This window comes from Trypanosoma brucei, chromosome 10 (genome assembly GCF_000002445.2).
Source record: "Trypanosoma brucei brucei TREU927 chromosome 10, whole genome shotgun sequence".
Lineage (NCBI taxonomy): Eukaryota > Euglenozoa > Kinetoplastea > Trypanosomatida > Trypanosomatidae > Trypanosoma > Trypanosoma brucei.
In genome coordinates this window covers 2,240,082-2,252,418 of record NC_007283.1, presented here as the reverse complement: position 1 = coordinate 2,252,418, position 12,337 = coordinate 2,240,082, and the positions used below count along the sequence as shown (strand labels likewise).

At 45.2% G+C, this 12,337-nt stretch overlaps 5 protein-coding genes across 5 annotated transcripts, besides 8 other annotated features; all 5 read right to left on the bottom strand.

Moving 5' to 3' along the window:
* Window positions 1-520: 520 nt before the first annotated feature.
* On the bottom strand, window positions 521-1,618 carry Tb10.6k15.1170 (hypothetical protein, conserved; the record flags this gene model as incomplete). The annotated part of the gene is made up of 1 exon (XM_818055.1): window positions 521-1,618. One exon carries the CDS (start codon window positions 1,616-1,618, stop codon window positions 521-523), a length of 1,098 nt encoding a protein of 365 aa, XP_823148.1.
* Window positions 1,619-1,628: 10 nt separating this feature from the next.
* Window positions 1,629-1,655: a microsatellite.
* A 716-nt stretch (window positions 1,656-2,371) lies between these two features.
* Tb10.6k15.1180 (adaptin complex 4 subunit, putative) lies at window positions 2,372-4,681 on the bottom strand (the record flags this gene model as incomplete). Its single annotated transcript, XM_818054.1, has 1 exon — window positions 2,372-4,681. The coding sequence occupies one exon, from the start codon at window positions 4,679-4,681 to the stop codon at window positions 2,372-2,374; it is 2,310 nt and encodes a 769-aa protein (XP_823147.1).
* Window positions 4,682-4,780: 99 nt separating this feature from the next.
* Window positions 4,781-4,806: a microsatellite.
* Window positions 4,807-5,017: 211 nt separating this feature from the next.
* Window positions 5,018-5,040: a sequence feature (AT_rich).
* Window positions 5,041-5,160: 120 nt separating this feature from the next.
* Window positions 5,161-5,193: a microsatellite.
* Window positions 5,194-5,668: 475 nt separating this feature from the next.
* Window positions 5,669-5,707: a microsatellite.
* Window positions 5,708-6,202: 495 nt separating this feature from the next.
* Window positions 6,203-6,232: a microsatellite.
* A 224-nt stretch (window positions 6,233-6,456) lies between these two features.
* Window positions 6,457-6,486: a sequence feature (AT_rich).
* A 366-nt stretch (window positions 6,487-6,852) lies between these two features.
* Window positions 6,853-6,892: a microsatellite.
* Window positions 6,893-7,528: 636 nt separating this feature from the next.
* Tb10.6k15.1190 (hypothetical protein, conserved) lies at window positions 7,529-8,194 on the bottom strand (the record flags this gene model as incomplete). The annotated part of the gene is made up of 1 exon (XM_818053.1): window positions 7,529-8,194. The coding sequence occupies one exon, from the start codon at window positions 8,192-8,194 to the stop codon at window positions 7,529-7,531; it is 666 nt and encodes a 221-aa protein (XP_823146.1).
* A 520-nt stretch (window positions 8,195-8,714) lies between these two features.
* Window positions 8,715-10,328, bottom strand: Tb10.6k15.1200 (hypothetical protein, conserved; the record flags this gene model as incomplete). The annotated part of the gene is made up of 1 exon (XM_818052.1): window positions 8,715-10,328. One exon carries the CDS (start codon window positions 10,326-10,328, stop codon window positions 8,715-8,717), a length of 1,614 nt encoding a protein of 537 aa, XP_823145.1.
* Window positions 10,329-10,892: 564 nt separating this feature from the next.
* On the bottom strand, window positions 10,893-12,134 carry Tb10.6k15.1210 (hypothetical protein, conserved; the record flags this gene model as incomplete). Its single annotated transcript, XM_818051.1, has 1 exon — window positions 10,893-12,134. One exon carries the CDS (start codon window positions 12,132-12,134, stop codon window positions 10,893-10,895), a length of 1,242 nt encoding a protein of 413 aa, XP_823144.1.
* Between the last annotated feature and the right edge of the window lie 203 nt (window positions 12,135-12,337).

Genomic DNA, 12,337 nt, shown 5'->3' with positions numbered 1-12,337 from the left:
TCCGTCAGTGTGCTGCACTCAACTGAATATTGGAACCCGTTAGATATGTAGTGCAAAGAAACTTGCCCTTTCTGATCGGCTGTCCGATCCCCAAGCAATCACTAAACTACGCTGTACCAACAAAAGGTATTACCCTTCATTTTCCCCTTCCCCTTCACATGCTTCCCCATTTGTGTTCTTTCTTCAAAATTTTTTTATTTTCATCTAAACTTCCTTCCTTCCGTTGAGCTTACTAGTGTTTTCCCCTCTATCACATGGTCTATCGTCTTACCTCCATCTCAACATGTTAATAGTGACTGTGTGACCAAATGCTCTCTCGTGTGTCCCTCAAAACTCCGATGTGATAAAGCAGCAGTAGCTGCAAATAGCGGTGGCGGGAAGCCAAGACAGAAACGAAAGAGGCCGGGGTGGGGGCGCAGCAAGCACTTCATATGAAACTTGACTGCCCCCTCATCAACCCACGAAGAATGGGAAGGAAGCGAACAATAACAATGAAAAGAGGTTTCAAACTATTATCGTGCTAGTTAAGCAGTTCATTTATGAGCGAACGCCAGCGCGCAACTGTTTCAACAAACACCGGCATGATATCCTTCAACGCGGAGGAGTTGCAGTGCCGCAGAGGTATGGTGGTAGAGAGAAGCACGAGACCGTTCTGCGGTGATATGCCGATGCCACCGCCACAAACCTCGCGGCTAAGCAATGAACCCTCCAGTAGAAGTTCATACAACTTGGCGCGAACCTCACCATCATGCGGAATTTGAGTGAGGAGGGTGGAATATATATAGAGACGCTCAGTGACACAGTCAAAGGTAACCAAGACGGTGTGGCTCTCGTCATCACCCACCACACAAGTGAAGTTCGTATCGAATTGAAGTGGAACACCAAGTTCTTCAGCAAGTTCTTGCAGGTTGGATTTAGCACTCTGCAGCACCTCTATTGATGTGAGATCCTGTCGCAATACCGTGGCGCGCGGCGCCTTGTTCTTTTGCCTCAAGTCGGCGACCTCCCGACGCAGTAACTCCACCTGTTCGCGCAGTTGCTGGTTCTCTACTTCGAGAGCCACCGGGAAACCACTGTGACTAGTCAAATCGGCGCTGGGGATCCTATCAATATTTGTTTTCGTTGCAGAGGTAGCGGTAACAGGGATCCCTTTATCCACATTATAACGTCCCCCTGAGTAAGTGGCAGTCCCTCTCGCTGGATCGGCATGACTTAACCCACCACACGGGTCACGATGCGTGGAGTCCGCTTTTGAGTTACGTTCCCGCGAGTCACCACTCAGAGATGAATGAGGTGTATCAGTTGGGTCTCCGGTCCTTGAACCAGCTGCCTCGTCACTAAAGCCTTGGCCATGAGTCCGTTGTGGGACCGCAGGTTCACTAAACGATGGAGGACCCAAATGCAGCGTGGCACCATTGCAAAGGCCAAAATCGCTGCCCACCTGCTCGTCCGCAAGCGACAAACCGTTGAAGAGTAGCTGCATCCCATCTTGGACACCGTATGATTTTAGGTATCGCCTAATCTTTCCAACAGTTAACTTCCCCAGGTCCCCCCGAATCACCATCTTAAATGTCTTTCCATCTATGCAGCGTACAAAGAACGCCTGTTTGTCATCCATATCTATTCAAATATATGCGTATATATATATATATATACTTGCAAATGATAGTTACCTGTATATGCACAATCAAAAGTTAAGAGGCGCAGTTCCTTATAACGTCCTGACGCCGCGATCTACTTCAGTCGTCTTTCTTCCTCCTCCCTTCGTTAAAGCTTCCTGCCAACTGTCCTTTTGACACTAAGGCAAAGTCTAAGCGAGTAAGGTAAAAATAGCGACGAGTTGATCAAGAATGCACTCCAGAGGTGTGTGTGCTGTTTTTTCTTGTTTTCTTCGCTACAGTTTTATTGAGCGGATGCATGAAGATGGGGAAAAAATAACTGCGCAGACAACAGAAAATAATAATAATAATAGCCTCTGCCAATCGTCAAATCCGAAAGCAGTCCTTTCCCCAAACTGAAAAGCTGTATTTCGATGATTTCCCGCATTTCCCACTCTTCATCCTCAAAAGATGGTTAAACAACAGCGGATAAGAGAAACCCAGTCGCAACTGATTGTTACTCGTGGCCATACATTTGCCCAAGTGTGGCCGCAACAGGTGATAAGAAAGCAGAAAAAAAATAAATGAAGTGGCACAACTCGAACAAACAGCACTAAAATGTACAGTGAATCGTACGTCCCTCAATTTCATTGTTTCTACTTAACAGTTTCGCGTGAAGTGATACCAAAAACCGGTGCAACGGACTGTGTAATGTGATTAACTCGAACAAAAATAAACAATGTCAACAAAAATAAAACGCCACGACGACGAAGTCAAAACTGATCCATGATTTTGTGAAAATGTTGCAAAAATTGCTGCATGTGAGCGCTGTCGGACTTCACCTTAACGTTTACCATACCATTCCTCGACAGGCATACCTCCAGTAGAAAGTACGCTCCCATTGCGCCCTCTTCTTGCGCATACAAAAAGCATCTATCACCATCATTGTGAGGACCAGCCGTAAGCATGACGACTCCACACACGTCAAGTGCATCTTCAAACATTTCCATGTCAGGGACACTGCGCAGCCGCAATTGCATGTTGGCTGTCGTCACAACTGAATCACCAAGCGAGATCCAGCGATGCTCAAACTCGTGCAGTTCCATGCTCGCATCAACTGAGAGACTAAAGTTGCTTTCCAAATGAGGATGAGAAACGTTAGGCAAAGTGGAGACATTGTGGCCTGCTATCCCCTCGTGTGTTGTCTTATTCCCATCCTCGTCATGTGTGGGATCGTCTTCCTGTTCTTCATCTTCAGTTTTATCATCGTCATCATCGCCTGTGCGTGGTGCAGAGTCGCGGACAAATTCTTCACTCGGTCGGAAATACACAACAGAGAGTGTATTGAACTCATCAAAGAGTTTATCCTTGAGTTCCGCGTTCCGCTCCTCTGCAAACTCGATAATGTCAGACTTCGGGGCGCATATTACGTAGGAAGCTACTTCTGGGTTCTCTCGGAGTAACCGATAGTAGAGACGCACCTGGTCGTGAACATCTGGATGTGTGAAGTCATTGGCAAGCAGTTGGAACATCCGTCCTAGAACGCGTTGCATTTCCGGTGGGCGTTTGAAGAACAATGTTATGGAGGATGTAAGAAACTGTCGAAGGAACTCTGCTGGGCGCTTGAGAAGAGAATCATTACACATCTCCTCCAAAATATACGGCGCCTCTTCTATGTGCTCACCATACTCGCCGAGAAGCCACACAAGCGCTACGGAGCTCTCAGGTTCCACCACATCCATCTCACGATATGATTCCATCAGCTTCTCAAGAAACAATTGGACCGTGGGAATATACCGACGATTTTTCAGAACGCCCTTCATGACCGTGATGCTCGTGTTACGTACGTACTCAACACTGCTCTCCAGGAATGTAACGAGATGCTTCGTCACATCCTCCACCATCGCTGGTAGTTTCAATGGGATTCGGCCAATCGCCTCGATGGCGGCACATGACACCGCGCTGCTTCCACGTTCGTGCGCATACGCTACAAATTCATTGAGAATATCTCCTACCGAGGTGGGAGTCACTAACATACTAAGTATATCCATCTTAACCGTCTTTGTATAGGTTGGGTCCCCGTTGCGGCAATAGAATGACTTGTATGCATCCTGAAAAAGCCGGGGCTCATGTTGCAGCAGCAGCTTAATATGACATAGCACAGGATACACCGCCTCTGTTCCAGTGCACGACGACACTAGCGTAAGAAGCGGGGCCTTTAAGCGACTGAGAACCTCAGAATACATCGCAGGGTGATTCTGCGTCAGGTGAAACAAAGCCTTGCACACACTTAGTACAGTACCGCTATTCCTCGTCTGGAGGTGTTCATCCAATAAATTCATAATGTCATACATTTCACTCTCATCTTGAGGTACGTATTTATGTATGAGGCTAATAATCTGCACGCGGTGGTACTCGGAGACGCGTTTCATGATGTTTAGCAGTTGGTACAATAAAGGTTTTGTCACATGCAAAACACCTTCCGTACAACCATTAGCTTCGGCTTCGCGGGAGACTTCAAGAAGCACTGCCAATGCATTCCCACACACCAGAGCATCGCTATCCTGCAAGGCCTTTAGGACGTTGTTGAGAAACTGATGCCTGCGAAACTCCGCGGGTGACGCGCGGAAAACTCTAAGGGCGCATGTGCACGCCGTCTTGCGCACATAAGGGGATGGATCGGTGAAGGCAGTCTTTAGGACAGGAAATAAGTACTCAAACAGTTGTGGCAACCGAAGGGAAGAAAGGGAGCGCAGCGCAAGTCCTCGCACAATGGGACTTTGTTCCTTACACTCTTTAATAAGTGTGTTTATACAAAGTAACGCCACTTCAGGATTCTTCTCTGCATGATTGCTGAGATAAAGGTAAACGAGTTTCTTGGTGACAAAGTCTGTCGTCTCACATGCAAGTGTCAAGTGTGGAAAGAGACATGAAGTGTCAACACCCATCGTCATGTAACCAATCACCTTACTTATGACTCCACGTTTTTGAATGGGGTCAAACTGAACCTCTGGATCTTGAAACCGCTGCAATAATTTACTCAATTCATTACGCACTTCTGCAGAGGCACATGAGGTTTCCATAAGGTCGTGTGTAAAAGTGAAACTTCCGTCGGTAATGCCGTACTGAAGCACCGGAAATTTTCACCTCTAATCAATGAGAAGGTAAGAAAAAAAAAACAAAAAGGGAAGGGAAGGAAAGGAAAGGATCGTTTCAAGAAAAGGTACCGGCCTGAACGACACACACCAAAAAAAAAAACGGCGATTTTACTCGTTTTTGAAAAGTAATTATTTCAGCTATTGGTCAGATGATCACGCACTCCTTCGCTAGTACTACAATAACTTCATACTATTCCTTCACTAACTGATTCTTCTCTTCTTTGTCCCTTATCCTCCCCTAATACAAAAGTTATCACTTTCAATTTTTTATTTTATTTTTTTTACTCACTATCATGGGTTGTGTCTCTGTACTTTACCTCATTGCACATCCACAGTCGCAACAGCTGCAAATATCACTAATGCAAATTGAACAAACCGAACATTTATGCCCACATGATTGTGTCAAAAAAAAAAAAATAAAATAAACAAAGAAAAAACAGCAGCACACCTCACCTCACACGTGAACCATAAAAAAAAAAATATGAAAGGTGAAAAGCGCAAATTCAAACTGAGATCAATACTCGCTAGAGCCCGCCACAAATCAGAGAAGCTGACCTTGAAATTAAAACATAAACCAAAAGAGAAAAAACAAAACATAGAAAAAAAGTAATGAAACAGTGACTACTCTCCGGCATCGAAATGAACCAAATTAGTTCCGAGTATTTTTTTTTTTTTAGAACCTTCAAATTCAATACTTGGCGTGTTTGTTTGTGCTATGGCAGTACTGTCACTTATCAATTACGAATTCCTCGGCTCACACCACTTCCCCCCCCCGCATCCTGTTGAGAAGTTACAATTCATTAAACTGAAAAACACCAATCATATTCGTTTTTTTTTTTCCTTCCTGGGGAGGGGGATGTATTTTTTCCACCCTCGTTTGTTTTACTTCTCTTTGCCTTCCTTTTCCCACGCAATAATTATTATAATAATAATCATAATAATCATCATCATCACAGTCTCCTACAAGTATCAACTGATGCAAATGCAACAAAAAATGTAAACATTTGAGGGAGGGGGGACTGGTTAATGCGAAGCAACCAAATATTACAACAGGCAATGCATTTGCATAAAAAAGTAAAATAGAACAACAAAACGAGATTTAAAAAAACAAAAAAAAATGAGTAACCACCAAAAGAGTTGTGAGTTTAACCTTTTTTCTCCACGCGCATGTTAACTAAAAGGGAGAAAGGAAAAAAAAAGAATTGACAAAAAAAAAATTGGACGCTATCATCGTCAGGCCACCGTACATACCGAAAGAAGTAAACGAAATAAAAAGAAAAAGCGCCTTTTTTTTTATTATTTTGCTTTTGTTGCTCTTGAAAACAGATGACCTCGAGAGGAAACTGTGCGCGGTGATTAACGTGAGGAAAGAAAAATAAAAAGCAAAAGAAAGGTAAAGACAAACATATTTCAACATGTACTTGAAAAAGAAACAAAATTCACGGAATATATATATATATATATATATATATATATCATTTCCGTACAAATGTATTAGTTATTTTGTCTTTCCTTCATCCGGTTACAATTCCTCATATTGTCACTGTCAATTGCAAAACAAAAGAGAAGGAAAAAAAGGGAGGTTAGCGCTGCCAATTTTGTGTTAGTTCGTATACATCTTCCCACATGTCATCAGCTGGTCTTCCTTTTTTTTTTTTTAAATCGCCCAATTTGTCATTTATTTACTTATCCAACCATACATTTAATTTAATTTAATTTTGTTTTTTTTTCTTTTCCTTTTGTGTTAGTATTTTTGTGCGTGTGCTCTTGTTTTTAATTGGTGGAATACAAAAGCGGCAGCGCGGTCTGAAAATTCAAAACAAAATGGAAGAAACAAACAAACAAAAAAAAAGAAAGAAGAGGTAATGGTCGGTGACATAAAAAAGAAAAAAAAAGAAGGTGCCCAGCGGATCGAATGAAAGGCAGCAGGCTAAAATAATAAAATCGTAATGATAATAATAAAGGCAGTGTCAACTGCTAGAGACTGAAACGTACGTTGAAAAGAGAGGAGAAAAATGGATGCAGGTCCAATTTAAGCGTATTAGCGCATAGCATGAGAAAAAACCGAAGAAACAAAAAACAAACGAATCACACACATACACACATATATATATATATATATATACAAAGATATATGGCGCACATGTGGGCATACTTCAAATGGCAAAATAAAAACATTCAAAAACGTCACAAAGGAAAAAAAAAAAGACAGCAGCACTTCCTTTAAGCACCTTCCTAATTCCTTCACTTACTTCCGCACTACCTCTCTACTGGATGGAAGCATAAGGGAATCCATTCGCCAGTTTATTACCTCTCAGTAGCCCAGTTAAATTTTTTGTTTATTTCATTGCTCGATTAAACTCTCAACTGCTGCGCTACACGCACTCCAAATGGGACCTCATCACACACCGAATATCCGCTCCATTTTCCCGCACACTGAACCCCAGGGACAACAGCAACAACAACGACGTGTGTGTGTGTGTCTTTTTTTTTTTTTGGGGGGGGGGGGAGGGGGTGGAAGAGAAACGTAGAAAGGGGGAAAAAAAATCGTTTGTGCAGCTGAAGGCCAAACGAACATCAGCAAAACTGAGTCAGCACACAACAAACCAATTATCGCCCCAGGGAAGCAACAACAGTCACTACGAAGAGAACAATACAGGTAAGAAGAAGGGGGATATAATGCCATCATCACATGTAACAAACAAAACGAGAAGAAAAAAAAAGAAGCCACAACTTCCATTTATTCACTGAATAGAGGAAGGATATGCACAGCTACCGAAATCCACTGAACCTCCCACCACCGAAGTGGTTTAAAGAATCAACTCCACAAGGTGGATTGTAGGAGCCCCAAGTTTTGTTGTTATATCCCTTTCGTTTTTTGTTGTTGTTGCTGTGGGTGTTGCCATTGCTGGAATTTGCTTCGTTACCGTTAATGAACCGCCACCCACGTGACCCACGACCCCGCCGGAAGTTGCTGTAGCCACCGTAATTGTTATTGGAGTTGCCATAAACGTTGTTAGAACCGTTATTACCAACATTGACGTAAGAAAGGCTATTGTTGGGGTAGCCCCTCAATTCAAATTCATCATTTCTGTTCTGCAAGGCGTTTCGAACCGAGTCAAAGAAACATTCGTCATCATCAGCCCAGGAAGAAAGTACGGACTCCTGTTCTTGTAAAGTTGAATTCGTGACGGACTCATGGCCATCCAGCTTGGACACATTCACCGGAACACCACCAAGTTTCACACTCGCTGACTTTACTGCATCCGCGTAGCTCTCACCCACCGAAGGGCGCGATGGTAATACAATTAATCCATTTTGAAGTGCTCCATGTGAAGGCAGGCTGGCAACACTGTCATCCGCACCGACAAGTTCGGATTGGCTCCCACGATTCTTGCGGGCCACAACTTCAGCAAACGTCAAGGACTCCTCAGACATTTTGTCCCTTTGTTAGCTTTCCGCTTATTTCTTGCTTTACCCGCACCGCCTCCACTAGTTATCCACTTGCCCTTCACTCTCTCTTTCAGTGTGGTGTGATTTTGTGGAATCTATTTTCCACTCCTTCTCGTACACCTATCCACCACCTACAAGAGTGCAATGTAGCCTTCCTTGCTTTGTGTGCTCTCCCTCTTTCAAGCTAGTTAATTATGTACACCCGGCAGTTTGTTATCTTTGAATTACAGGGCGGTTTGTAGCAATTTTTGTTACCGCTTGGACGTTTATGCAATTACCTTATTTTTGTTACTGTGATAGCGCTATTAGTTACAATAGTCTAACAAATGACGTTTCGCGCAGAAAGAGGAGACATAGTGGGTGCGACACCAGGAGGGATAATAAGGAACCACGGTACGGCATATTAACACACATACAAGTATTTACCAGCTGAGCAGGTGCGACACAGCAGCTGATCGGCAAGAAGAAAAGAAGAGGAACATGTGTACAGTCGATAGTGTCCCGGTCACTTACTTCTCGATACCTTTATCAAGTCTGCTGTGACGGCATCGTAGAAGCCCACATTCTCTGGACTAATATCCCCATCGCCACCATCAACGATCAGCCCACGGTAACGAACAGCGAGTCGCTCGAAGAGTTGAGGGATTACTGGGTGAGGCAATTCCATTTGTTCGCTTACTTTAGCTGCACGTTGTACCTGTAGTGCCCGAGCCGAAATCCAGTCCTGCATGAAGGCATGTTCATCGGCAGTGGTCACGATATTTTCCGGATTGCGGAGATGGGGTTTATTTGTCATTGCAAGCTCTTCGTTCAGTACGATAGCGACTATCGTGGCTAGGAGCAAGTCCACAACAACTTTCTGTCTGTGTAAACTAAGAGCCATCCCAGAGAGTGCCTCGAGTAAATCACTCACTGTTAGCCCATTCAAACACCGAGGGATTCTGATGCCTCCCTTCGAGAGCTGCGCGGGCTCTTTGCTACCACGCTTCAGAAGTGCATGCCGAATGAAAGAGTTCAGCGGATCTCGATGTGCTGCAGTCTGCAATGCCCTTACACAAGCCGTGTAGCACTTCTCGTGGTGGAAACCGAAGCGGTGAAGTGCCACAAGGAGTTGTATCAGATTGGACTCTTTGCTGTTAAGGATTAGGGGAGTCGTGAGGAAGGGCCCAGTGGAACTTACTAGCCTCTGAAGGACGTGTTCCTCTGCCAGACCAAGACTTGAAAGAACAACAAGCAGCTGCGACACCACACCAACGGTGTCCTTGGGGCTTCCTTCGTTAAATTCACATCCGTGACCTGAAAACACAATGCGTCTCAGCACACCCATTAGTTGAAGAAGCAGTGCACCATCCTCACTCTCCACGGCTTCGTACAGTTGCAAAAAAATAGTCACATCGCGCAACGACATAGACGCAGCCAAAGTTGTCCCGCCAGCAGCACTATCAATGCTTGTAATATCTCCCTCCTTGTCCTCAGCTTTGCCCCTTATACGTCGTAGGTAACCATGAACATTGGCAGCCTCGTCATCAGGAATAGCAACTAAAAGGCTACGGGTCGACCCACACGGCTCTGATAGCCGTTGGCAGTCACCGTGGGAAAGAGACGCCGCATTATTGAGTGGGGGTGGGGGAAGCACAGCTTTGAGCACAGCAAGTACCTCTGTCTTTCCCATGAAACACAAACTGCCCTTGCTCCGGCGGAGTTGCGCGTCCTCGCAATGATCCTTCGTCAATGCGGAAGGTGATAGTCCAGAGCTATGGCAATCGGGTCCTATTCCTCGACTAAACACTTGTCCCTCCAGTTTTTGTTGATCAAAACAACGGAGAATCGTAGTTGCCTTTTCTGCAAGCGCCCGAACCTCTGGGGTTCGATGTGGAGAAAATGCTTTCGGATGTGGTACGCGCTGTTTACTTGCCATCACAGTTGCATCCCGTGCTTTTTGTTTCTTCGCATGCCCGGAAACCGTTTCACGTCGTGCGTCAGCGGATGGGTAGGACTTATTGTCCCTCCCACATGTCGCTTCAATTGTTGGACCTCCTCGTCGCTGCCTTTGGGGTGCTTGAATAGATCGCTTAAAGTACTTTGGAACCCACCGCACAATAATGCTAGTGCGAAGCATGACCCAATGTCAGCAGCTCTTGCTGCTTTGATTGCTTCCGACTCCACAAACTTGAGAGTCCGTCCTTTTTGCAAGCCGTTAACTTCCTGAGGTTTCGAGAGTAAAGAAACACAAATTAAACAATGACCCTGAAGAAGGGGTGTGAAAATGGGTGACTACGTAGCGGAATTTGAATACCACTCGAAAGGATGATGGCTCTCCCGTTTGCTTGGTTATAGTGTTAAGTAATTACGCGTAGAAAAGTTACCTTCCCATTTGAGTTGAGCCCAATGGAGGAAAGTTAACCGAGGATATACACCGCTCTGTGATGAACTTCCCTTCACACAACCAGGGTACCCATGTCCACCAATATCGTGTAATGAAGTCATTTAATAAGAGGTAGAGAAAGGAACTGCCAATGGTCAGTCTAACTCACCGGTAGTCATTATGTTTTTTATGTACACGCGCACAGAACCAAAAACCAAAGTGAACACTGTCTTCCACTTCTCCCTCTCCCGTTCACAGCCACTCCAGAGCTGAGCAGCCACGAGTGAAGCGGATTTAGGAGATTTAAATCTCTCCATTTTAGGATCCGTCCGTTTCCCGGTGCTGACTGAGCCGGAGTGTCGCGATATCCGCCAAAGGTATTTCCTCCAAATTGGTCGTACCCGCCAACTTAAGCACCAGTCGGTCGTTCTTATAAATGGATTTCAAGTGGCGCGGCATTAGAGGAAAACTAAAAACCTTCCTCTTTCGCGGACTTGAAAGGGTAATTTTGACCATTCCACCACTGTTCATCCACATGGTTCGCGCAAAACCAATTAAACCATCGAACCATGTAATCTCCACATCAGATATCTGCTGACGCACAAAATGGCGGTTGGTAGAGGGGAGCCCAAAAGATACAATATCCCCATGAACCAGCCGCCCATTAAGAAGATAAACCATGTCCCACGTGCGCATACGCTCGACCACGCGGGCCACTTTTTCTTCAGTAAAAAAAGATAGGCAATAAGTATCGGGTGTTATACTTCTTCCGATAAATATAGGACGCAAAAACTCATCAACGCGCTGTTTGTAATAGTCAAAGACTGACGCTCCACGCGTGTTGTACAGGAGGTTTCTTGCATACCTCTCTAACCCGGGCAAGTCAAATACGTCATCCTTTTGCTTAACCGTGCTGGGATCCAAGCGAACCAGTGGGTTCGTGAACACTACTACGGGGATGATGACGGTGCCGCATTGTTTGTGGAGACGTCGGTCCTCATACCATGTTCCATCCCCTTCACTCTCCTGCAGACAGTCCGAAAGTAAATTGAAGTCTGGAAGCGGTACACGTTTATCGTTTTCGATATGTCGACGGAGTGCAGCCGCCTTTACAACGTTATCTTCCCTAATGTCTTCAAACTCGAGTGCCCGCGCAGTCTTATGCACCTGTTGAAACCAGCGCTGGCCATTGCACCAAACGGAGCCACGCCAGTGTTTCACTTCCACCACCAGCACCACGGGTCCAACAGCCACAACATCAATTTCACGATTGTGTTGCAACCGCGGCACGAAGACGCGACGGCGGAGGAAAACGTGCTTCCAGCCAGCCTTCCGCAGTGCCGTTTCCACCGCCTCTTCTGCATTCATCGATGCACGAAATGTGGTTTGACGCATCGACATGCGTGTTAGGGAAAAAATACGACGCCATGACCACGATGATAAGCCCCGCCAGAACTTCCCAAGACTCAAACCAACCGCGGTGACGATCAGCACAATCATACAAACCACAAGTACCAGCGTGGGGAACCAGTACAATACACTATCAACATAGTGCGTCATCAGCAGATAGCGTTGCTAAGCGAGGAACAGCCTACGTCCACTATTTGCTGAGGTGTGCTAAGTGGAAGTGATAACATGGCAAGCCGAAACCCACAAAAAGAAAGTGAGGAAAGAAATGCAAACAAGGCCATTTGGGGTTATCAAACCGTTAATTCATTGCTGTTCGCACAGTCACCAGTGGGGTCACGCCTAGCAAGAAATCG